We start from the raw sequence: 24,941 nt of genomic DNA, 5'->3' as shown, positions 1-24,941 counted from the left end.
CCTTTACACCGGTGCTGCGAGGGTCACCAGGACATTGGCACAGACCTCTACTCAGTTTCCCCTTCTCAATCCAGAAATCGTGCGGTATTTGGTAGGTCATCTACAAAACCACAGAGAATGTCAGTCCCATGGGGGCAGAGAGAATCTTTGCCATCTGAATCCACCCTTGAAGATGAAGATCAATAACAGACACCGAGAGAACTCATGCATTTTAATAACTGAGCGCAATTTTAATAGTTCTTCCCAGGAATTATCTCCCAGGGTCCCCCCAAACTATTCACATACAACATCTTCAAGTATTCAAATTTCATAAATGCAATCTTGCAAAAGCAAAAGAACGAAGAAAAGCCTTCCCAGCCTTGACATTAAAAACCATGCTTCATCATTCTCTCACTACCTGTTAACTAAATACTAAATGCTAAAAAAGCTGCGTGGGTGGCTGGTGGCTGGGGAGAGAGTGGAGAAGAAGCTCACATAATGCCAAGTGCTTTTATACTCATTTTTCATCTCATAACCAGGATAACCCAGGGCAGATCTCTCTAGGTTGGTAATTCTGCTGGGGTCAAAAATAGAAAACCCTCGAGAAACACTGTCAGAGCAACAGAGGGAGTTGGTTAGCAGGGGTCCAGATGCTCCGACTCCTTGTAACTCTGGTTCCCCCTCTGGCTCACACGTTGCTGTAAAGAACTGAAACTGGGAACACTGAGCCTGAGTCATAGTAACAGCACAATAAAACTTTGTTGAATGAATGAATTGATACCAGGGGTGCAGTGTGAACAGGTTGGACCTAAGTTTCTCTATGCAGAAACAGTCCTGGAACATTGTGGGGAGGCGACAGCCCCAAAGGAAGCCCGAGTCATCAGGACCCACCCTCAGTGCCCTGAGCATCCTGGGAAACCAAAGGAACAACTGAGTTCTTACTAGTTCGCCCCCAGTCTCCTCCATATGCCCACTCTGCCTTAAGTTGGCGGCCAGAATTTCAGATTCCGTACCATAATAACCAAAATAAAATGAGTATGTACATAGCTCTTGGAATTACATTCCATGCGTACAAGACTTGAAGAAGTCTGGGGTAGCAAGTGACCAGTGCGAGACCCCACCCCCCCCCCCGCCCCGCCACCTATCGTTTCTTTTTGCCTTTTTTTTTTTTTTTGCTTTCTCTCACTTTCCATCTATTCTCTTTTCCCCTTCCCTCCCCTTTCCTCCCAACACCATCTTCTGCCTCTCCCCCGCCCCCTTCTCTTTCTTCCTCATATCAAAGCGAATGTTCTAAATATTTGTGGCCCCCAGAGGATGTAACAAATAAAGCTGATTTTAGTTCCCAGAAATAGGAGCAGTTCTGAGGGGAAAAAAAGAACTCTGGCCACACTAACAATGATTTAGTGACTCTCAAACTCACAGATGTCCAGAACCTTCTATCAGGTACGAATTTAATATCTACACAGCCAGCTAGGGATTTTAGTTTCTGGAATGTAAATTTCATCATGATCATGATGATGCTAGAACAATAAAACTTTGGTTATACCAATAATATCTTTTGGTGGTGTTGTCCGCACCCACAGCAGGTGGAAGTCCCAGTCCGGGGATTGAGCCCACACCACAGAGTGACGACGTCTAAACCTGAACCTGAACCTTAATCCACCAGGGAACTCCAGTAAGGTCCATTTTGCATGTGTATTGAAGTAAAACAAAGGGTGAATGCTATTTAAAGCAGATGGGCATAACAGACATATTTGTCACAGTTCTTAATTTCAATTTCCCAAGTGCTGGCTGGAGGAGACCCTTTCAGACAATACATCAGTTTGCTAGAGGAGTCAGCCAGAGTTACAACCGGAGTTCAGTTCTCTGCCTCCATCTCCCTTTCCTGCCTGCTTCAAATAAGAATATGAGGGTCCCTCCCCAACAACCTACTGGTCACCAGCCTTAGCCTTTTCTTTACCCTCAAAAGAATCAGGGTCCTTTGGTCTAAAGAACATCAGAAGTGATTTCCTTCAGGTAATTCTGCTGAAGGCTTTCAGTGAATGCCCCACGGGCTTGGCGTGGTTCTATATGTCTTTTCATTCATTCATTCAGCAAACTTTCATTGATCATGCACTCTGCAAAGCACCAGTGCAAAAGCTGGAACATACATTCCTGCCAGTCAGTCGAATATTCTTTCGTAGGAGTCTCTGACCCAGTTAGGCTGCTGTATGGGGAATCTTAGGGAAATTACATCATCAATTTGAGCCCCCACTTTTTTTCTTATCCTAAAAACTGAGTCTGAGAATCCCTGCCCTGCCTTTCTCTGGCATTATAGTGAGGAAAAAAAAAATGTTTATAAAACTGCTCTGAAAACCATAAAGCCCCATACAAATGCAAAGGACCACTATTGAACAATCTGACATTCATTTCAGGGAAAACAGGAAAGTTTCTCTCTCTCTCTCTCTCTCTCTTTTTTTTTTTTTTTTAAGGAAGGAACTTCTATTATCAACTGGCATTATCTGGGCATTTGGCAGTACGACCCACATTTATTTCCTCGTGGATGAGACCGGTTAGAAGTTTTCCTTATTGAAAATGAAATGCACTCCCCTCGGGCTGGAGTCGGAGTTGGAGATGCACTGCTTATTGAGGGTTTCAGCCAAGGCTTCCGGTCCGCAGAGGAAAACTCCTATTCTGGTACTTTGGGAAAGAAAAAGAAAAAAGACAACTTTCAGACATTGGGATGGGATCAATTACAAAGCACATAGAGAGGATTTCCTATCGATTTTAGGTCCCAGGACAGCGTCTCCTCTGCTCCTTGGCCTTCCCACAAATGACAGAGTTCAGATCACCCAGCAGGAGGGTGGCTAGGTCCTGTTTATGGGGGCAGCCGGATGTTTGAAAAGGCAGCTGACCTCTTTGAGAAAATGACATTCGGGCAGGGCGTGTGGGAACTTCTACCACAGAGAAAATGGTGGTGAGTTTGTGAGCCCGGGGCTACTTCCCTTCAGGGCTCTGTCCCCAAACACGCCAGCATCTTAAAATCAGGCACAAGGGAGTTCCCGTCGTGGCTCAGTGGTAACAAACCCGACTAGGCTCCCTGAGGACATGGGCTCAATCCTTAGCCTCGCTCAGTGGACCAAAGATCCAGCATTGCCGTGAGCTGGGGTGTAGGTCTCAGGTGTGGCTCAGATCTGGCATTGCTGTGGCTGTGATGCAGGCAGGTAGCTGCAGCTTCGATTTGACCCCTAGCCTGGGAAAAGAAAAAAAAAAAAAGAAAAAAAAAATCAGGCACAAGCCTGCGTTAGGTACACCAACTCAGCCAACAGCCTGGTGTGGCTTCATCCCTCAGTGTTTGAGACTCGAAAGCCTTGGTCCTCTAGCTGCGGTACCAGACCGTAGCCTCGGCATGAGATTTTAAAGAAGGCAGATTCTTGGTCCCAACCCTCATGTACTAAAACAGCATCTGCATTTATTGAGTTAGTTGTTTAAATTTAGTTTTTATTTTATTTTTTCTTGGCCATGCCCATGGCAGGCAGAAGCCCCTGGGCCAGAGATCAAACCCATGCCACAGCAGAGACCTGAGCCACAGCAGCAACAACACCAGATCCTTAACCCGCTGAGCCACCAGGGAACTCGCAGCATCTGCATTTTTAAGAGAGTCCCTGAAGTGATTCATATGTTCATTAAAGTGTAAGAAGCAATGGCCTAAAGAATATGTTTACAGTGTTTTCTTGGGTTTATCATGTGTTTTAGGAAGATAGTAGATCCCCTCAAAGTTTCCTGATGGCCAAACCTTTGTGAGGGCAGGAAGGACCTGGGCTATCTGGCAACTTATGACTAGGATCCAAAAGCTATAAATGAAAGCGGAGACAGTGTCTCCTTAGTAATAAATGCAAAGCATATTGAATTCACAGAAGCAGATACATGAGTGAAATTTAGGAGAGGAAGGAAAAGAACTGAATTACGGGTCTGCTTGAGAGAAGCAGGGTTCAGAAAGTGTGAGGCGGGGCCTGGGAGTCTTTGGAATGCTCTAGTCAATTTTAGGTAATTTAAAGACTCCCTCTTAAAGTCAGAGATATCTAGAACTTTCTATGGGCGCGAGTATAGTAGTCTAGGTATTTTAGTTTCTGGAATATACAAATCCAGCTATGTTTGGGAGGTGCTGCTTTCTGTAGACCATGAGCCTCAAGAACTCCTTGGTGGAGGAGCCCCTTACGTGGGGTGTTGACTTGCAATGGTCTTGAACTCGTTATCCCAGTTGGGCCGTCCGTACAAGGTCTTTTGCTTCAGGCCTGTGATCACATCTTTCTCCTCATCATGGTGCACGGCAAAGTGATTGGCCTGCAGGCAAAGACGTGAATTCAGAAAAAAAAAAAAGACCTGCTATATAAACACACAGAGACACCCTTACGTATCTCACAAGCCAAGAGCCGACTACCCATTCTAACTGTCTACATTTGGGGCAAGGCACCGAGCTGGAAGCCAGAAGGTCCACAACGCTGAATAAACTGGTTCTCAAGCAATTTACAGTCCAGAAGGGGAGACCTCAAAGCAGAAATGTGGGCAATTCTATTTGTAGATCAGGATGCCATCAGTGCCAGGGAGGAGGTGCAAACATCTCCCTGAGAACAAAGGAGGGGGCGGGGGAGGAGGACATGGGAGGGTTTCAGGGTGGCAGCATCTGAAGTATGGGTAGGATTTAAATTCTCCACCTCACTGTTTTTGTCTCTGTGGTACATCTGACATTCTGTCCTCACACTAATACACTCCTGCTCCTCTGGGAGAATGGCTAAGAATTAAAACAATCATAGACTAAAATGCATTCATATTTTGGTAATGGAATGAACCATCAAACCAAGCCTAGAGCTCTTGCGCGCGCGCGTGTGTGTGTGTGTGTGTGTCCGCGTGTATATACAGAGTCACATGTTGTTTTCTGTTACCGTTCTAGGGGGCCTCAGTTTGAACAAGTATTTTTTAATAAAAATGGTTAAGTCAATTTACTTAAAAATTAAAAATATTTTGGGGGGCATGCCCATGGTATAGGGAAATTCCCAGGCCAGGCATCAAATCCGAGCTGCAGCTGCAACCTACACCACAGCTGCAGCAACACCAGATCCTTAACCCCCTGCACTGGGCTGGGGATCAAACCTGTGAATCTGTGCCTCGGCACCAGCCCGAGCTGCTGCAGAGACAATGCCAGATCCTTAACCCACTGCACCACAGCGGCAAGTCCATAGATCAGGTTTTCAATTTACTGGACAGGGGATGGATGAGGGGGATGGAGGAGATGAAGAAGGGTGGTTACCCTGGTTTAATCATCTTGTGGGGACAAAGTTTCGCAAAGCAAAAGAAGTATTTGTCAGGGCAAAGAAATTTCCCATGGGAAAAACTGCCTTTCGCTTTTGAAAATACAAAACTGCAATGTAACTTATATATTACACATTTCCCTGGGTTTCATTTTTATCGCATTTTACTGTTGTTTTTATTTATTTATTTAAAAATGTTATCGGTCTATAGTTGACTTACAATGTTGTATTAGTTTCAGATGTACAGCAAAGTGAATCAGTTATACACACACACACACACACACACACACACACACACACACACACGCATATATATATTCATTCTTTCTCAGATTCCTTTCCCACACAGGTTATTACAGAACATTGGGTAGAGTTCCCTGTGCTGTATAGTAGGTCCTTGCAGTTTATCTTTTTCTTTTCCCGCTTTTTAGGGCCACACCCGTGGCATGAGGAGGTTCCCAGGCTAGGGATCGAATCGGAGCTGTAGCCACCTGTCTACACGACAGCTCACAGCAACGCCAGATCCTTAACTCCCTGAGTGAGGCCAGGGATTGAACCCACACCCTCATGGTCACTAGGCGGATTCGTTTCCGCTGCACCACAAAGGGAACTCCAGTTTATCTATTTTATATATAGTTGTGTGTATATGTTAATTCCAAAGTCCTTATGTATCCCTCCCTGCTAGCTTTCCACTTTCTTAAGTTCCCCTTCCCGCAGTTTGATTTTGAAATCTGTGAGTCTGTGGGTATGATAATCTCTAGGTCCATCCATGTTGCTGCAAATGGTATAATTTAATTCCTTTCTATGGTGAGTAATATTCCAGTATATACGTATAGCATCTTCTTTATCCACTCCTCTGTCGATGGACATTTAGGTGGCTTCCATGTCTTAGCTATTGCAGTCTTTTGTTTTTAAATAGCAGAAGTGGCATTGTTTTGTTTTTAAATAGCAGAAGTGGCATCTTCAAACCACTTTTTCTAGAGCAGCAATTTTCATGGTCATGGGTTCCTGGATCTACGTTTGCAACAAGACTTTCCTAAGACTTGGAGAATCTATGATAAACAATATGCCAAAACGCAAATGAGAAGAAGTCACTTGGCATAGGTCCAAGGTCCATGTGAACAATGTCTCAGGTGAGGAGCCAATGTCTGGATGGCCAGCCCGAGACAATGGCCATAAGAAGGCAGAGATGCCTGCCTCAGCTCCTCACTCAGGGGGGCAGCTTATGCTGTTTCCAGGCCAAGTCCTTAATGTTTGCTTATTTAGAAAGATGTTACCCCCTAGGAATGGCTAGCTTGTTTCCGAGTTCCTCAGTCTCATCACTTTTGACATTTGGGGCCAGAGAAGTCTTTGTTGTGGGGGGCTGTCTTGTGAGTGGTAGGATATTTTCATTGGTAAATGTCTCAGGAGGGAGAGAGTATATGAACATATACGTGTACCCATATATACACACATACATATATATGCCACACACATAGACACGCATACATAGCTACACGCCTGTATCACTCTATTAGATATCCATTGATGTGTTTACAAATGGTAATCACGAACTACTGGGAGTGGCTAAGAGGGCAGGTTCTGGATTATTTAGAACTCAGAGGTCTTTGGACAAATGACGCAACCTGTTCTGGGCCTTGGCTTCCCCATCTGTAAAATGTGGATAATAATAATAATAATAGCTACTTGATCAGGTGGTTGTGAGGATTTAACTAGATAATCGGTATAAACACTAAGAATACAACTTTCACAAACGTGTGCTTAATAACTATGACTCCTTAAATGTATTATGTATATTATAAACATGCATGAACATATAAAGGAATATATATATACATATATAGAGAGAGAGTGAGAGAGCGAGAGAAAGCTAATGTTACATTTATTTTCTTCCCATAACCCTGCGGATCATCTTGTCCACCAGATTCGAGACCCCCGGTGGGGGCATTGCTCTAACAAGGTCAAAGGCATGACTTTTATGTCCTTGTAGGCTCCTTAGCTTTGATTGGTCCTACAGACCCCAACTCTGAATCTGGTCTCAAGAATCTGAACACATGGGGATATCGAGTGAGAGCGAATGGGCTGCATCACCCGAATCCATCAACTCCACAACCAAGGGGAAGGTGGTCCGCCCTGGGCACCATGGGAGGGACCTGGGGTTTGGGATCGTGTCCTCACCTGTGACTCATCCCAGCCAGTGAGGTAGATGTTGTAGCTGAGGAAGCCGGCGTTGTTCCTCTCCTGCATCTGGGTCTCCAGCAGCTGCAGCAGGTCGGCAAACCACTCGAAGGCATGTGTGTCCCGGCACAGCCAGTAGAAGTAGATCTGAGAGATGGATAGACCATGCAGCCCATTATGTTTATTTTTTAAATGTATATATATGTGTGTGTGTGTGTGTGTGTGTGTGTGTGTGTATTTATATATTTAGTCTTCTTAGGGCTATACCTGTGGCATATGGAGGTTCCCAGGCTAGGGGTCCAATCAGAGCTGGAGCCGCCAGCCTACACCACAGCCACAGCAACTCGGGATCCAAGCCGCATCTGTGACCCACACCACAGCTCACAGCAATGCTGGATCTCTAACCCACTGAGCGAGGCCAGGGATTGAACCCGCAACCTCATGATACTAGCCGGATTCTTATCCTACTGAGCCATGACAGGAAGTCCAATTTTTATCTTTAATTAAAGTATAGTCGGTGTATGATATGTTATAGGTGTATAATATAGGGATTTGGAATTTTAAAAGTTATATTCCATGTAACGTTATTATAAAATATTGCCTATATTCCCCATGTGATACATTATATCCCTGTAGTTGATCTATTTAATACACGGTCGTTTGTGTCTCTGAACGCCCTACCCTGTCCTGCCTCTCCCCGCTGGGAGCTGCGCGTTCCTGCTCTAGCTCTACACGTCAGGCAGATTATATTTAAATAAAGACCCATCCGTGCTGACATACGGATTTCTATCCCCTCTGCCGCCCACGTCTCCCTCCTTCGGAGAATGCCTAGAAACACAGGTTTCCCGAAAGCTCTGGACATGGGCCAAACGACCCTCAGGGACCTGCTCTGGCCTTGGCACAGCAGGGCAGTAAATGACCACCTTGCTCTCCGAAGCCAGAGCTGAAGGAGGAGACATGAGCCCACCCCGTTCCCTCTGGGTCTGTTCTGTTCTTCCAGAATCCCTGGCTGCTGCTGGCCCTCCTTCCAGCAAGACCCAGGGGATCTAGAAGGGCCACAGCTGCCACAGGGCGACTTCTGCCCGCTGCTGCTGGACCTTCCTGAGCTCCGAGGGGGAAAACGTCCTTCTCCCCACACCTTCTCCACATCGAAAGGAGCAGAAGGGGAGCATGAGAAGTCAGGGGAAGCTCGAGGTACCGACGCGAGGTTGCCTCTGGAGTTATTAGAATGGCTTGAGCTTTATTAAAGACGTCCTTTATAGGAAACCAAACTCACAGGTGACAAAAAAATGAAAGAACCTACCTTTTTGAGCCTCAGATTGGTGGCATTATTGCAATACTTGTACCAGACCGACTTGAGAATGGAGGCGAAGGGCGTGACCCCAATCCCTGCTCCCACTAACATGACCACCTCGTAACTGAACACGTCTTCACTGGCGGTGCCGAAGGGCCCGTCCACAGCGATCCTGGAGGGAAGCGGGGAGGAGATGGTTACAGGAGTCTCTGGCTCCTCAGGGTAGGATGGGGCACACCGGATCCCCGGGGGCGTGCCATGTGTCACTTCACACTGGGACAATGTATGAGGCACTGTCTGCTGTGAAACAGCTTTCCAGTAACCAAGTCAGTGTGACTCTCAGGGTTGGAAGAAAGAATGGGAATTTGCAACTACTTGAAAACACTTGGTGAAGCTCAGGGTTTTTTGTTTTTTTTTTCTTTCTTCACATCCCCACCCCAGTTCATGCACTACACACACACACACACACACACCCGTCTGTGTCTCTTGCCAGGGCAGCTCACACTTGAAATGCCTGCTTACATTGCACATTAAAGGGAGAATTTTCTACATCCCAATATCTTATACATTGACTATCTCCACTTTGCATTTGTCTATGCAGTGAGTTTTTCCACAAGCTTTTCTTCTGCACCTACTAAAAGTGCCTGATACCATGTTAGGTATGTGGGAAAAAGCCAAGTGCGTAATACATGGCAATTCACCCTCAAATAACATACACCAATTACATTTGAAGTATACCTTTGACTGAAAGGGAATATACCCTTGGCTTAGCCCCTTACAGCTTTAAAGGGATTGGGGAACATCCATTATTAATATTTGATTCAAATATTTTATATATCACCTAAGATTTAGAAAATGGGGAACACCAACATAGCCACCTATATTTGTCAACCGTGTGTCGGCTTGATTTTGATTTTGATTTTTGGCTGCGCCCAAGGCATACAAAAGCTCCTGGGCCAGGGATCAAACCTGTGTCCCAGCAGCGACCCAAGCAGCTGTAGTGACAAGGCCAGATCCCCAACCTGCTGAGCCACCAGGGACCTCCCAACCCTGTGGGTTTTGTCAGACTCAGGAGATGATACCGAGTGAGAGACGTGAGAAGCGAAGCTACGTAGTGACACTCTTCCTGAACGCATGCCCTTTGTAACGGGTGCTCCGTACTCACTTAGGTAGTTTCCAGGCATCTTGAAACTCCTGCTTATCACAGCCACAGGCTTTGAACAGTCCCTCTGTCCAGTCGCCAACAATGCGGATATGGATGCTAAAGAAGTCTTCCTCAGGGGCAGAGGTCAGGGTGAAAGGGTGCCACTCCAGCTTGGACACTGCGGGACACTTGACGAAAATGTATTGTCCCACCTCCATCCTGAATCCCTTCTTCTTCATCTGTAGCTCGATGGTTTTGAAAGGATGAGTGACCACCTACGGAACAAAACATGTCTCTGGAAACGACATTTCCCCCCAATACTTGTCTTTTCAGCGTCCATATGGATAAAAGGCTGAGCTAAGATGCTCCAACCCAGGCCCCTTCTTCAGGGCCAACACTGCAGCTCCTGCGGCAAATGTCTCTCACTGGGAAGTGCCCTTAGTTGTGGGTGACAATCCCATGGGTGACAATGAATGATGTGGGGATACAAAGGCCCAGCCCGTCTCCTTACCTTGGGACAACTCCCAGGGCCAACCCAGCTCCGGCACTTCCTGTAGGGTCAGCCGAGGCTGCAGGTGCAACCACGTCCCCGGTCAGCCATTCCCTTCCCCCACTCCTGCCTTTCTTTTCTTTTACATGCTCATCTCCTGAGAACATGCCCCGACAAACCCTCTGCAGGCAGGTCTCTGTCTCAGAGTCTTTGCCAGGGAATCCAACCTATTGTGATTGCTTTCTCTGAGAAGTGAAGGCAGTTGCTAGAAACTGGAAGAAGAGATGGTTTCCTGCTCAGCCTGCCTGTCTCCTCAGAAGATGACCTAGATCCTTAAGAGTTGGACAGAAGCAGGAGTTCCTAGCATCCACGAAGTTGCAGGTTCGATCCCTGTCCCCGCTCAGCAGGTTAAGGATCCGGCATTGCCATGAGCTGCAGTGTAGGTCACAGATGCGGCTCGGATCCCGAGTGGCTGGGGCTGTGGTGTAGGCCGGCAGCTGAAGCTCTGATTCGACCCCTAGCCTGGGAACCTCCATATGCCGTGGGTGTGGCCCTGAAAAGACAAAAAAACAAAACACCAAAAACCAAAAAAAGAGTTGGGCAGAAGACCCCCAATCTAAGCCTAAAATGCTGGCCTGTCCTTCCCGAGTCATATCTGGAACCTGCCTGATTCCATGCCTTGTTCCTACATTTCTTCCAACCTGGGGAAGACCCCAGCCATCTCTCGCAAAGCCAGGCCCCACCCACCCCTTGTCATCCTCATTCTCCACAGACAGGAATGCTCAGAACAGCTTTGCTCACAATAGCAAAAAAAAAAAAAAAAAAAAAAAAAAGGAAACCATCTCAATGTCCATTAACTGGTGGTGACCTGATACATCATGTTTTAAAAGACAGAACACAACAAAATGCTTTCATTCTAATACGGAAAGCGATACACCGTCTCTGATGATTCCTGAGATCCTAGGAGGACTTTATAAGTACAGCTGAGGACCCATGAAGGGACATCAATGCAAAGAAAGAAAATCCCTAGAAATGAAAGAGCAGCTTCCTAATATTGAGCTCCTGCTGGGCTCTTCCTTTCCTGAGGAGGGGGAGTAAGAGAGTGGGGTCTACTTTTAATAAAAATGACCTAACAGTTCCAAAGCTTGTGATGTATTTTTTTAAATTAATGTATTTTTATTACTTTTAAGGATTTTTATTTTTTCCATGATAGCTGGTTTATAGTGCTGTCAATTTCTACTGTACTGCAAAGTGACCCAGTCACACACACACACACACACACACACACACACAGACATTCTTTGGCTCACCTTATCCTCCATCCTGTTGCATCACAAGTGACTAGATATAGTTCCCTGGGCTATCCAGCAGGATCTCATTGCTTCTCCACCCCAAATGCAATAGTTTGCATCGACTCACCCCAAGCTCCCAGTCCCTCCCCCTCCCTCCCCCTTGGCAACCACTAGTCTGTTCTCCAAGTGCATGAGTTTCTTTTCAAAACTTGTGATTTCAATATAACTTATACGACAAGGCTATAAGAAACAGCCGTTCACGCCTGAAATGAGGCGTTGCAAAACTTCATTTTGAAAACAGAAAATAAAAGTTTTTGGAAATGAAAACTATGTCGATCTTGCTGCAGTTTTGTGTGGTGAAAATGGCTTTTTACCATGCCGCGATTTTGTTACCACAGGCAAAAATGCGATAGAAGGGAATAAAATGCTCTAGCGGGCAGTGCTGTCCCTGGAACACTCCTGGGTGGTACCTTGGTTCTTATGGGTGTTTACATGAGAAGAAAATGAATATCAATTTTCTTCATAGGAAAACAAGTTTGCCTTAGAAATATGCTTAAGAAATAGACCTGTCTGGTTAGTTAGTGCTGGAAATATACGTGTCTGGTTAGTTAGTTCTGGACTAGTAAGGGAAATTTTGTGGTGGCTCTTTTTGCTGATCTGTGGGCTTTTTCGCACAGTACAGTGTAAATATCATAAAAGGAGAACTGTCGTGGTTTCCTAAATTTCAAGATTCCCAACGCCAGCTGGACTAACTTACATGAGACCAAGAAAGAAGAGCTAGGGGGGGTCCATAAGGAGAATTTGTGTGTTTTGCAAAAACAACCTGTGGAAAGTTTTGGTCAATGTTTTTTTGAACTGAATTGAATGGAATTCAATTTTATTTGATTAAAAATAGTCTTGTCAGGTGTTTCCTGAAACTACAACAAGGCGATTCCATTTCGATTTATTTCGTTAGATATGTATTTATTTAGTGATAAGAAGCAGCATAGATGTGAGAGGGAAAAATCACTATATATTTTAAATTAGTAGACTCAATTCTTTTTTTTTTTTTTTTTTTTGGTCTTTTTCTAGGGCCGCACCCGCAGCATATGGAGGTTCTTAGGCCAGAGGTTGAATCGGAGCTGTAGCTGCTGGCCACAGCCACAGCCACAGCCACAGCAACGCCAGATCTGAGCCACATCTGTGACCTACACCCCAGCTCACGGCAACACCGGATCCTAACCCACCAAGCAAGGCCAGGAATTGAACCCCCAACCTCATGGTTCCGTTTCCGCTGAGCCACGATAGGAACTCCAAGTAGACTCAATTCTAAATGCAGTTTAGTTATTAGCTTGCTTGAAACTTTGGGTACATTAGCTCTGACATTCTGTGATTACACACAAAGCACAGCAAAGGCGACAAAGAGAACCTGGGAAACCATCTCCATCAACCTGCCCTTGGTTTCCTGGTTTTTTTCTTTTTCTTTTTTGCCTGCACCCATGGCATATGGAAGTTCCTGGGCCAGGGATGAAACCCAGGCCACAGCCGTGACCTGGGTCACAGCAGTGACAATGCCAGATCCTTAACCTACTAGGCCACCAGGGCACTCCTTAGTCCCCTGGTTCTTTTGGCATCTAAATATTTTAAAGCTGAATGCATGCCCTTTGGAACTCACTTCTTTTGCCTCTCCACTCTTAAGTAATCACATCATCACGCTATGCCCCTCCCCTCTGCGCGCGCGCACACACACACACACACACACACACACACACACACACACAGATGCAATTACACAAAACACTTGGGTTCACTTTTCAACAGAAAAAGTTAACTTCTAGTTTCCCCAATTAAAAGGCCCAACCATTAGAATATCAAGCTACGTACCTGGAAACAAACCATAGGTCATCTCTCTGCCCTAAGATTAATCAAAAGAAACCGAGTAAAAGAGAACTCTGACAATGATATAGAGAACTTGCGAAGACTTGTCCATGATATGGTCAGATAGTATTAGCAATTCCTAAACCAGCCAATACCTTGGTAATGACCACCTTCTGCTGAGATCGCCAAAACCGCACCAGCCTCTCACACAGATACAGGAACATGGGACCCACGATCCATTTCCAAGTCTGTAATCAGAAGCAAGGATGTGTAAGGGGTGGTAGTGAGTCAACGATTCATGGGAACAAAACACTTTAGAAGTCAAGTTAACTGTTGTTGGTTGGTTTGAATATGTGAGAGTACATTAGCAAATTTCTTCTATAAAGGAATGCATGAGAATATCTAAAGTGAAAACAAATTTTGGAGCCAGCAAAAATGAACATTCTCCTTGGCCACATTGGGGAACTGTATCTCCAGTATGAAACTTTCCCAAGAGGAACTGCCCACGAGAATGGGATTTCCTTCTATTGTTGCAACAGGAGTTGCAATAACCCTATAGCAGAGTAAGGTTGGTTTCGGAATTATCATTTCTCTAAAGGAGAGCATTTCAACAACATCATAGTTTTAATGCAACGGTGCCATTCCTTTCGCTCAGTCACGTAGTCAAAGCTCAATTTTTTGCAAGCTGAGAAATTTCATGCAAGAATGTAGCTGTTTCTCTAATATCCTGGCAAGTTTGAGGAGCTACGCAATGCACTTGCTGCACAGGGACAGAGCCAGAGATTTTCAGATCTCTCTAGAGTCCCCTCCTGTCAGAATCTGCAGTGTTTCCAAACACTGGAATTACCCTGTGGCATTACTGGCTATGCAATAACATTTGGACCAAATAGTCAGTTGGGTTCCTAGTTGAATATGTGAAGGAGCAAAGAATTGTAGAAGGCAATAGCCTCTAAAATATGACATTCCAGAATGGATTCCAAGAAGGGAAAAAAAAAATCACAGAGTACTGCACATAGTCTCACATATGATCTTTCAATTACTTTTTTGTTGGCTGCACCCAAGGCATACAAAAGTTCCATGGCCAGGGATCGAACCCACACTACAGCAGCAACTGGAGCCACAGCAGTGACAATACTGACTCCTTAACCCGCTGCACCACCAGGGAACTCCTTTATTACATTTTTAAGAAACTCGTTGGACGTTGAGAGCACCCAATATCCCTATCTCAAGCCAAAGTTGAAGAATATCTGCCCAGGAGTTCCTTGAGACTCAGCGGGTTAAGGATCTGGTGTTGTCACTGTAGTGGCTCAGATCGTTGCTGTGGTGTGGGTTCAATTCCTGGCCTGGGAGGTTTTATAGACCCCCCCCCCCCAAAAAAAAAGATATCTGCCCAGAAGTCATAGATGCTTTGCTACTGGCCTTCATTTTCACGGGCCAGGTTTTTAAAATAGTCTAGCATATCCATCTATTTCCTGGGTGCCACCCATCGAAGGGAGCCAGGTTTCGGACACTGCCTCTGATATGTCCAGAAACCCAGGAGCTCCCCTGAGGTAGGGCCTATGAAGGCAGTAGCACTGTGACTGCAGCTGTCTGCAAGGAACTGTGCCTTCCTCACTCATAAGAGGACCTGCAATACAGTTCCTTTGACTCCTTCTTTGGGGTGTCTGCAGGTAGCGGGGGCAGTTCACGCATGTGTCTGGCTGCTTTCATTAGTGAGCAAGGATGCTTCAAGATGCTAAGTACCCAGACAGTGTGCTGTTTCTAGAGGAAAAGTACTTCTATATTGGGAGGGTAGGAAAAAAAAGGGAAGGAGAAAACGAGCTGGGACATTTGCTTTTATAGTAGACTGTGTTGAAGGGGAAAAGAAGAATCCTGTTCAGAAGCCCCGAACAAATGGTGATTTGTGCTTAGCTTTATACCACTGGCTAGCATGACCACCGACAAAGTCTATCTTTGCCAATGGAAAAGAGATGCTGAGAAGAAACGAAACGGAGCTCTTCAGAGCTCTCGACGAAAGGTAAATATTTCAGCATCGTTTCCCTCGGTCATCCTTGCCACACTCCGGCTCTGCCATGCAGAAGCCAGAGTGTTGGCATGAACTTGGCTCTCCAGCCTCCTTTATGCCTCGTCGACAGGACCGCCTGACACCTAGCGGCAACCTCACATGCCACCTCACAAATGTCCTTCCTGGCTCTGAAAGCTGAATAGAAAGTCTGACTTCCTGGTATCTGAAGAGGCTCGCTGGCTCCTTGTAAAGCATTACCTGAGCTTTGCAAGCTCTCCAGCTCAGCTCAGGCTGGAGTCCCTCAGAAAATCATTAACTGGCATCCCTGTGGTCCTCGCATCCAGAAGCGAAGAGATGGAACGTCTTAAACCCCAAAGCATTGGAAAAAAACCCAAAACAATACTTCTCCAAGTTTCCATCAGGATGTTCATAACAGACTAATGTAAAGCTTACTTTTCCAGAAGCAATTCTATGCAATAAGCAGAGCAGAAAAACACTGGATACCCAGAACATCCTGCGGTTCCGTGGCATTCATAATAGACACCTCTGCAACATCTGTATGTATTTCTTAGACGCAGTTGGAAGATGATTGGTAACGAAACTATAGCAGCAACAATGCATCGTACATACCATAGGAGGGTTCCCTGCGAACTCCGGGATCGGGCAGTCCTTTATTTTTCCCCATTGTGAGATGTTTTGAGCACATGCCTTTGGATCGTGGACCAACAAACTCTTTGGGGTCTGCCTACGTACAATTCGCCTGAGGAAGAAATAGAAGTTCAGACTATTTAGAAACAAGAGATTAAGTGCTTAGGTTTTTGAGCTTCTGGACATGTTTTTAGTGTTCTAATATAGGTCCCGTACTTTTCACTTAAAACTAATGTACACCCAAAGTTGAAAGAACATTGTAAATCAGTTATAATACATTTCTTTTTAAAAAAAGAAAAAAAGTAATATATTATTGGAGTTCCTGTTGTGGCTCAGCAGGTTAAGGACCCGACATTGTCTCTATGAGGTTGCAGGTTTGATCCCCGGCCCTGCTCAGTGGGTTGAGGATCCGGTGTTGCCGTGGGCTGCAGCGTAGGTCACAGATGCAACTTGGATCTAGCGTGGCTGTGGTTGTGGTGCAGGGTGGCAGCTGCAGCTCGGATTTGACCCCTAGCCTGGGAACCTCCTTATGCCTCGGGTGTGTCTGTAAAAAGAAAAAAAAAAAAAAGGACTATCTTATTGCCCCCTCCGAATTGATTAGAGCAGGTAAAGAAAATGCATGATCTTCAGCAACAGAAAACAAAAAAATGTACAGTGGCACAAAGGACATTTATGTGTCCCATTACACAGGGTAAGTGTTGGAGCATCAATACATGTTTTCTTTAAAGGGAACGTTTGTGCTTCTGTTTCAAGTATTACTTTCATTTATAAGCAAATAAACAAAAACAGAAAAACTGCAAATCTAATAGACTGCTCAGCCCATACAGTGTCTTCATGCAACTTAGAACAAAATGCCCGCTGTTTGAGGACAGTCCTACAGGCAAAGAGCTTGCCCAGCAGAGTGTGGGCCAGTTTCACTCCCCTTGGCCAAGCAACCTTGACTAGTACACAACATATATGGTTGACTAGTATCCAACCATACACAGTACCCTGAGGCTTAGCCCAAATCCTTTATCTGTTCTTCGAAATTGTCTACATTAACCCAAAAGGTTGAGATCCACTTGAGATGACTTTGACTTTGTGGAGATTATGCCATTCTCATAGACACCAACACTCACGGTGTGTCCCTTGCAGTGCTCAGAGCCCCTTCGCTTCAATTCAATAAAAATTAATTGAGCTGCCACTAAAACATAAGACCGTGCAGATTGAGGGGAAAACAGTGACCCAGGAAAACGCCGTATTGCAGAGAGGCAGCTGTGCTGCTGACCATAGACCAGGCTCTCTTTTAAAATAGAAATTCCTGCATCTAGAAAAAAAGAAAAAAGAAAGAAAAGAAAAGAAAAGAAAAAAAGACCACGCAGATTGAGTGGGAACAGAAGGAGGGAGGCACAGAGATGAGAGAGTCACGTCCCTGATCTCAAGGAACATAACTGGCAAAGTCTTTAGAATATATAAGAAGAGACACAGAAGGCCCTTTGTAGAAGTTTGTTTGGGGGAACCTAAAATTCATTGTGCCAATTGGTATGTTCGGAGACTATTTAATTCAAGGCCATTAATCATCACTTTCTCCCCCTAGGTCGTGGGGAAGAGAATTTTCATGGATCAAGTTGCCTGTGGGGAAAGGCACTGTGCACGAATCAGCTCAGTGAATTCTCATAAGGAGACTGCAGTGTGAGTTTTCGTGCTCTCAATTTACATATGAGGACACTGAGGCTTAGAGAGACTGGGTAACTAGAAGCAGAATGATTTGGCAAAAACGATTCTGGACGCAAAAGCCAGACAGCCTTGCTTTCACATCCCAAGTCGACCTCTTGCCAATTTGGTGGCCTTGGGCAAGTTATTTAACTTTTTTGGAGCCTTACTTTCTTCAGCTATAGATGAGGTCTAAGTACCTCCTTAAAAGTTTATTTTAGCAATCAATTGGCATGATGTATATAAACCGCCAGATTCAAAGTAATGGTTCAACAAATGATAACTATTAAAGTTCTTCCCCCCACCTCCCCGCCCCCGGCTTAGGGCTGCACTTGCAGCAACTGTTTAAGTTCTCACTGCTCAGGTTGAAATGGGGAATAAGTGATTTTAAAAAAAAAAATCAGATTTTCTCCTTCTCTTCTCAATGCCAGGACCAGAAGTCAAAAAAACTTGGGTTTTAATCCCAGTTCAGCTGCTCCCTAGCCATCAGGCTAGGAGCGATCAGCCAACCAATGTAAGCAGCAGGTTCTCCTCAGATGGAGAACAGGGTACATCTATCTCCACTGCCTGCTCCAGAGGAAAAGACACTCATCTAGGAAACTATACAAATGTAAATAGGTGGAATTACTAAGCTAGAGAGGGGAAGAGATTCCATTTTTTTTTTTGAAAATTAAAGTCGAGTTGTAAAGTACAATGTTGTGCCAATCCACAATAGTTAAGACAGGGAAACAACCTAAATATCCATCAATAGATGAATGCACTAAGAAGATGTGGTACATAGACACAGTGGAATACTACTCAGCCATAAAAAAGAATGAAATAATGTCATTTGCAGCAACATGGACGCAACCAGAGATGATCATACTAAGTGGAGAAAGAGAAAGAGAAAGACAAACACCACATATTTTTTTCCCTCTAGGATCCTCCGAAACCGTTGGATGATGACCAAGTGCCATTGAAAGACACTCAAATGCCTTCAGAGAGTTAAGACAGGCTTTGTTGACACAGACTTTTCTGCACTTAGAAAGAGAGGACTGGGGCTCTGGGTCAGCAAGTTGATCAAGAATGCCCAGGGGGACTTGCCACAGGCTGCCTCTCCCCACCCTTCCCCTTTTTGCAGTTAGGTCTTGGCCACCTGCAGGCGGACTTGACTCAGAGCAGAGTCACTGAACCCTGAACACCTACTTCCTCCACCCTTAGTTATTTGGGGCCCCATACCCACCGGGGAACTTCCCAGGCCCGCTTTAGCCTGTACGTGGGAGAATCAGCTCGTGTGAAACAGTAGAAAAAGGAAGCCTGGTATTAAAGGGGAGGCCCAATAAGGCAAACTCCCTCAACCACACATCCAGGCACCGTGCGTCTCTATGACAGCATGTATCAGAGCTTGCCTTAGCCCCTCTGGGCTCCAATCCCAGCCAAGTCACCGATGCATGGGTGGTTTGGCTACATACTCGACCTTTTTTCAGTCTGTTTCCTTGTCAACAATTTCCCCTAAGAGATGGGGGTCATAGGAGCATCTCTATCTTTTGGAGCTTAAAAGAAACTTTTCAGGTCTGTAACAAATGCTCAGCAGAAGCCAGCTCTTCCTTTTAGGATATTAGGATGCTGAAAGGCAATAAACCTGCATCTCTCTTTCTAGCATTCCCCACAGTGCCCGAGCTCGGCCCTCATACACAGGAGGCAATCAATGAATGGGTGGCTTGAATCAAAACTCACTGAATGACAGTTAACCCTTCCCCCCAGCTGATCATTAACTCTCTGGTTTGGGAGTTTGTCTCATTTACTAGGGATTAAGCCACAGGAAACATCGCTGCAGACAACAGAGGCCCTACCAGCACTCTCCGCATGTTTTATATATTCTTGCAAAGCTCTTCAATACTTCGCTGTATTTTTTAAGCTGGCTACAAACGACGGCACTATGTGAATAGCAGCTATCAGTCGGGTACCAGAAAATAAAGTGGTGCTGAGTGGTTTCTAGCCAAGTACCTTCTCTTTTCCCCTCCCATGCCCTCAGCAGACAGGCCGAGCATGCCAAGACAAGGAGGTCCCTGGGCCTCGAACAGAGCATCACCCCTGGAAACTGAGGGACACAAAGCACTTGGCCTTGGAGTTTAAATACTCACTCGGCTCCATGGATGGCAAGGCCAATGAAGAAGATCACAAAGAGATGGTGTGTGTACCAGAACACCTCGAAGTAAGACCTCCGGATGGTCTTGGTGGAGGAGGTGATAATTAATATGAGACACAGCGTGATGACGACGCCTGTGATGCCTGCCAGCCGAGTCACAGCCACGTAGAGGCCTCCTTCAGGATTCTGTGAAATACACACGCGCACACACACACACATTATTTGTAGGCTCTTAAATGCAGGACCACCTATTTATAAAGTTGCCGGTGTCCAGGGCAATAGGTATGTTCCCTCCCCCTTTAGATCATCCCAACCACCCCCCGACAGAGTGACACAGACGTGGGATAGATATTTCTAAATTTAAAAAAGTCTTACGTGACTGAGGCATCCTAGGCAATGTCAGCTGATGCACAGAGAGAGCTCCAAGCGAGGATCAAATAAAGAAAATGTGTCAACTCTAGATCCTAAAAGGGTCTGAGGCTCTTTCTTCCGTGGATTTGGAAAATGCCACAGTGCTTAGTTTGTAAATGTATTCGGGGCATGCTAACATCTTTTTAAAAATTTGTTTTCATTAAAGTGGGGTTGGTTGATTTATAATGTGCCAGTTTCTGCTGTATAGCAAAGGGACCCAGGTTTATACAGGTATATATATTTAATTTTTCTCATATTATCTTCCATCATGTTCCATCACAAGAGACTGAATATAGTTCCCTGTGCTATACAGCAGGGCCTTGCTGTCTACCCATCCTAAATGTAATAGTTTGCATCTACTAACCCCAAACTCCCAGTCCATTCCACTCCCTCCCCTTCCCCAAGGGCAAGCTAACATTTTAAGCTGAGTTCTTCCAGAGCAGAAGCTGCCATGAGGTGTCATGGGTAAGTGATTTAGAAAGAATGCACTCCAGAAGCAACTGGTAAGGGAGTGGTTAATAGGACAGGAAAGAGGAAGAAGTCAAGTCCCAGGATGATCTCAGGCCAAATCTTCAGCCTGATGCTTCAAGAGTAAATTACATCCCAAGAATGGATCCTTGCCATTTGCAGCAACATGGATGGAACCAGAGACTTTCACACTAAGTGAAGTAAGTCAGAGAGAGAAAGACAAACACCCTCTGATATCACTTCTACGTGGAATCTAATATACGGCACAAATGAACCTCTCTACAGAAAAGAAACAAATTCATGGACATAGAGAACAGACTTGTGCTTGCCGAGGTGGAGAGGGAGGGAGTGGGATGGTCTGGGGGTTTGGGGTTCGTAGATGCTAACGATTGCCTTTGGGGTGGATAAGCACTGAGATCCTGCTGCAGAGCACAGGGAACTATGTCTAATCACTTGTGATGGAACGTGATGGAGGATAAGGTGAGACAAAGAAGGTATGTGTATGTGTGACTGGGTCACTCTGCTGTACAAGAGAAATTGACAGAACACTGTAAATCAACTATAATAAAAAAATCAAAAAAAAAAAAAAAGAGCTGATCTTGACTCAAGGCGAGGAAGCTGGGCTTTTGCGGCCAGCACCCATCAGTTATTGGTTAAGAGCTGCTGGGGAGGAGTTCCCGTCGTGGCGCAGTGGTTAATGAATCTGACTAGGAACCATGAGGTTCGATCCCTGGCCTTGCTCCGTGGGTTAAGGAGCTGGCGTTGCCGTGAGCTGTGGTGTAGGTCGCAGATGCGGCTCGGATCCCGCGTTGCTCTGGCTCTGGAGTAGGCCAGGGCTACAGCTCCGATTCAACCCCTAGCCTGGGAACCTCCACATGCCGCGGGAGCGGCCCTAGAAAAGGCAAAAAGACAAAAAACAAACAAACAAAAAACAGCAAAAGAATTTCTATTTTGTTTGATGCTGCCTAATTCTGTCCCTAAATAGACCAGGCAAAAAAAAAAAAATTTTTTTTATGACCTTCCCACGGCCTATGCAGTTCCTGGGCCAGGGATCAGATTCAGGCTGCAGTTGTAACTTAGGCCATAGCTGCTGCAACGCCAGATTCTTTAACCCATTGCGCCGGGTCAGGGATGGAACCCTTGTCCTGACATTGCAGAGACTCCACCCATCCCATTATGCCACAGTGGGAACTCACAGGCAAATATTTTATATCTGCCTGAGAATAATTATTTCTGCAAAATTAAAGGACTTTTCTTATAATCTCTTCTAAACAGACACGGAAATGTGTTTGGAATTTGGGGTATAGTGATGTGATTCGGTGATCCTTCCAAGCCCTTGGGCACATGAAGATAATTTAGAGCTTCTCCCTCTGAGTGTGGAAAGCTTCAGCAACTGCTGGAAGGGAAGAAGCTCTTCCCTGGGGAAACGCCACATGGTTGCTCCTGGAGCAATGAGCAGACCTAGGCCACCCCTCGTGTCACAGGCAAGAAAGAGGAAAAGCAGCACTGACAGGTGTTGGCTGGGGATAGGTCTGCACTAACAACTCAGTTGCGGGGGCTGGGGGGGGGATGTCCCTATTTCACTTAAATAATTTCATGGAACACCAACCTCAGACAAGGTCATTCTGTGACTGGGATGGAGTGAGACACAATCAAGACCACTCCGAAATCTCGTCTGAGTCAAAACAAAAACATGTGTGCCCGCCGCTTCCTGACCGATGATAGATTGAGCCATTCTTCCGCCTCGTAGAAAAAACTCATTCAGATACACAAGGCTGGAACGATCTCCAATTCCGGACCATACCTGATCCAGAGCAAATGCTTGCTTCCTGAAACCCCTCCCAAATCCTCGAACTCAAGTCTCACAACAAGCCTTTCTCGGCGCCCTCCTGGAATGCCCCAGATTTCCGCTGGGCGTGAGGTCTCTTTGCTGTACTAAGTAATAAACCCAACTTGGTTTGATCAGACTCTGTTCCTGGCTTTCTTTGACTGTTGGCCATCGTCAGCGTAAGGCCCGAGGTCCTCCAGGCCCCACGTATACACAGTTTACAGGAGAGTTTAAAAAACTAGAAAGCATTTCGTGACCCTCCACGTATGGGATCCGGAGTGTGGGAGATTTATGCTCTGTGCCCACAGAACCTACAGACCCGTCCCTCTGAGAGTCAACTTTTGCCATGGTTATTGCTCTGACCGAGGAGAATTCTTCAGTCATTGAACTCGAATCCTCAGTTTTAAGGGCCTAGAAAACATCCGCATCAGGAAAGGAGAGGCTTACCTTGATTCTCTGTCGAACGAAATTGAGGTATGTTTCATTAGGCTTATCTCCTATGTCAGAGAGTGCTATTGAGTACGGGTCAGAATTGTTGACTCGGGCGTTCACACACCATTCCACATTAAACAGATGGGCAATGGTGTGAATCGCTAAAGAGGGCAGAGAAGAGAAACAAAGAGGGTGAAAGGTGCGCACAATTTAATGTTTTAATTTCCTGGCTACAGCCCCTGACTCCGTGATGAGTTACACGGAGACATAAGAATGGCCCAGGACTCGGATAAATAGGAACTGAATCTTCAGGATCCCAGAGGCAAGGCAGTTCTCCTGGGTGAGCTACTGTCTAGTGGTGTGATCCGAGGTGAATCACTTAACCTCATTGGTCTTGATTTCCTCATTGGTAAAATGAAGGTGTGGAACTACAGGATTCCAAAGACCTGGAGGTCCCGTCGTGGCGCAGTGGTTGATGAATCCGACCAGGAACCGTGAGGTGCAGGTTCGATCCCTGCCCTCGCTCAGTGGGTTAAGGATCCAGCATTGCCGTGAGCTGTGGTGTAGGTTACAGACGCGGCTCGGATCCCGCGTGGCTGTGGCTGTGGCGTAGGCCGATGGCTACAGCTCCGATTCGACCCCTAGCCTGGGAACCTCCCTATGCTGTGGGAGTGGCCCTAGAAAAGGCAAAAAGACAAATAAATAAATAAATAAATAAAATAAAGACCTAACCAAGTTCTAAAGATTCTACAAAATAACCTTGGTCCCTGAGGATATTTAGATATGCTCGTTTCTCTGTCTCCCACTGATATATCTGTGCTCAAACAAGGAGATTCTCAAATAATGTATTCCTTTGGCTGGCCTACTCACCTGGCTCTGGCATTATTGCAGAGAGACATGGCAAAAAAATTATTTTTTGCCCGTACCCATGGCATGTGGAAGTTCCAAGGTCAGGGATGGAACCCATACCACAGTAGCAAACTAACACCAGCTCCTTAACCCACTGAGCCACAAGGGAACTCCTTGTGGAGAACACCAGATCCTTAACCCACTGAGCCACAAGGGAACTCCAGAGATGACAAGATTTTATTGAACAGGTGCAAATCATGGGCTTAAAAGAATGAAGCTCTTCTTAAAAATTGTGTTCTTTGTTTAACAAGAAGCCATGTAGGACTTAATAGACGCCAAGCACTGTTAAAAGTGTTTTATAATTACTTAATCCTTACATTGATCCAATGATATAAGTACTATTATTATGATCTCATCTTACAGACGAGGAACCTGGGGCATCTTTTGCTTCGAAATCTTATCTAAGGTCGCCAGGCTAGGAAGGAGCAGAGTTCAGAATCAGATCCAAGCAGATGGGCACACAAATCTGTGCTCTATGCTTGTACACTACATTGCTTTCTAACAAGAGTTTATCATACATTTCCCTTTTTTTTTTTGGCTTTTTAGGGCCACACCTGCAGCATATGGACGTTCCCAGGCTAGGGGTCGATTCAGAGACACAGCTGCCGGCCTATACCACAGCCGCAGCAACGTGGGATCAGAGCCACTTCTGCGACCTACACTGTAGCTCATGGCAATGCCGGATCCTTAACCCGCTGAGCGGGGCCAGGGATTGAACCCACAACCTCATGGATACTAGTAGTTGGGTTCGTGTCCACTGAGCCACAACAGGAACTCCCTCATGTGTTTCACTTTTGAAGCATTTCGTTTGCCACAGCTCAGAAAACCTCCATGATCTACTAGTAAGAGCTGAGAAACCCAGCTGCATGCCTGTCATCTAAGCTAATTTTACTCAGGT

The 24,941-nt window shown here is 45.6% G+C and overlaps 1 protein-coding gene across 2 annotated transcripts in view; it reads right to left on the bottom strand.

The window, feature by feature from the left end:
* Positions 1 to 205: 205 nt before the first annotated feature.
* CYBB (cytochrome b-245 beta chain) overlaps positions 206 to 24,941 on the bottom strand; it is a 38,655-nt gene continuing 13,919 nt past the window's right edge. The window contains exons 5-13 of one of the 2 annotated variants that reach the window (XM_085006310.1): positions 23,150 to 23,295; positions 19,991 to 20,181; positions 16,158 to 16,287; positions 13,678 to 13,770; positions 9,905 to 10,158; positions 8,749 to 8,911; positions 7,446 to 7,592; positions 4,178 to 4,302; positions 206 to 2,658 (exon numbers count right to left, since the gene is read on the bottom strand). In XM_085006310.1, the coding sequence (XP_084862436.1) occupies positions 2,532 to 2,658; positions 4,178 to 4,302; positions 7,446 to 7,592; positions 8,749 to 8,911; positions 9,905 to 10,158; positions 13,678 to 13,770; positions 16,158 to 16,287; positions 19,991 to 20,181; positions 23,150 to 23,295 (1,376 nt within the window). In that variant the 3' untranslated portion in view covers positions 206 to 2,531. 2 annotated transcript variants of the gene reach the window in all.

Source organism: Sus scrofa, chromosome X (genome assembly GCF_054392235.1).
Source record: "Sus scrofa isolate SSC_HxYL_T2T_F1_AM1 chromosome X, Sscrofa_HxYL_maternal_Yorkshire_Landrace_v2.0, whole genome shotgun sequence".
In the NCBI taxonomy this organism is placed as follows: domain Eukaryota; kingdom Metazoa; phylum Chordata; class Mammalia; order Artiodactyla; family Suidae; genus Sus; species Sus scrofa.
The sequence above is the reverse complement of the archived record's forward strand: the minus strand, read 5'-3'. Positions and strand labels throughout refer to the sequence as shown.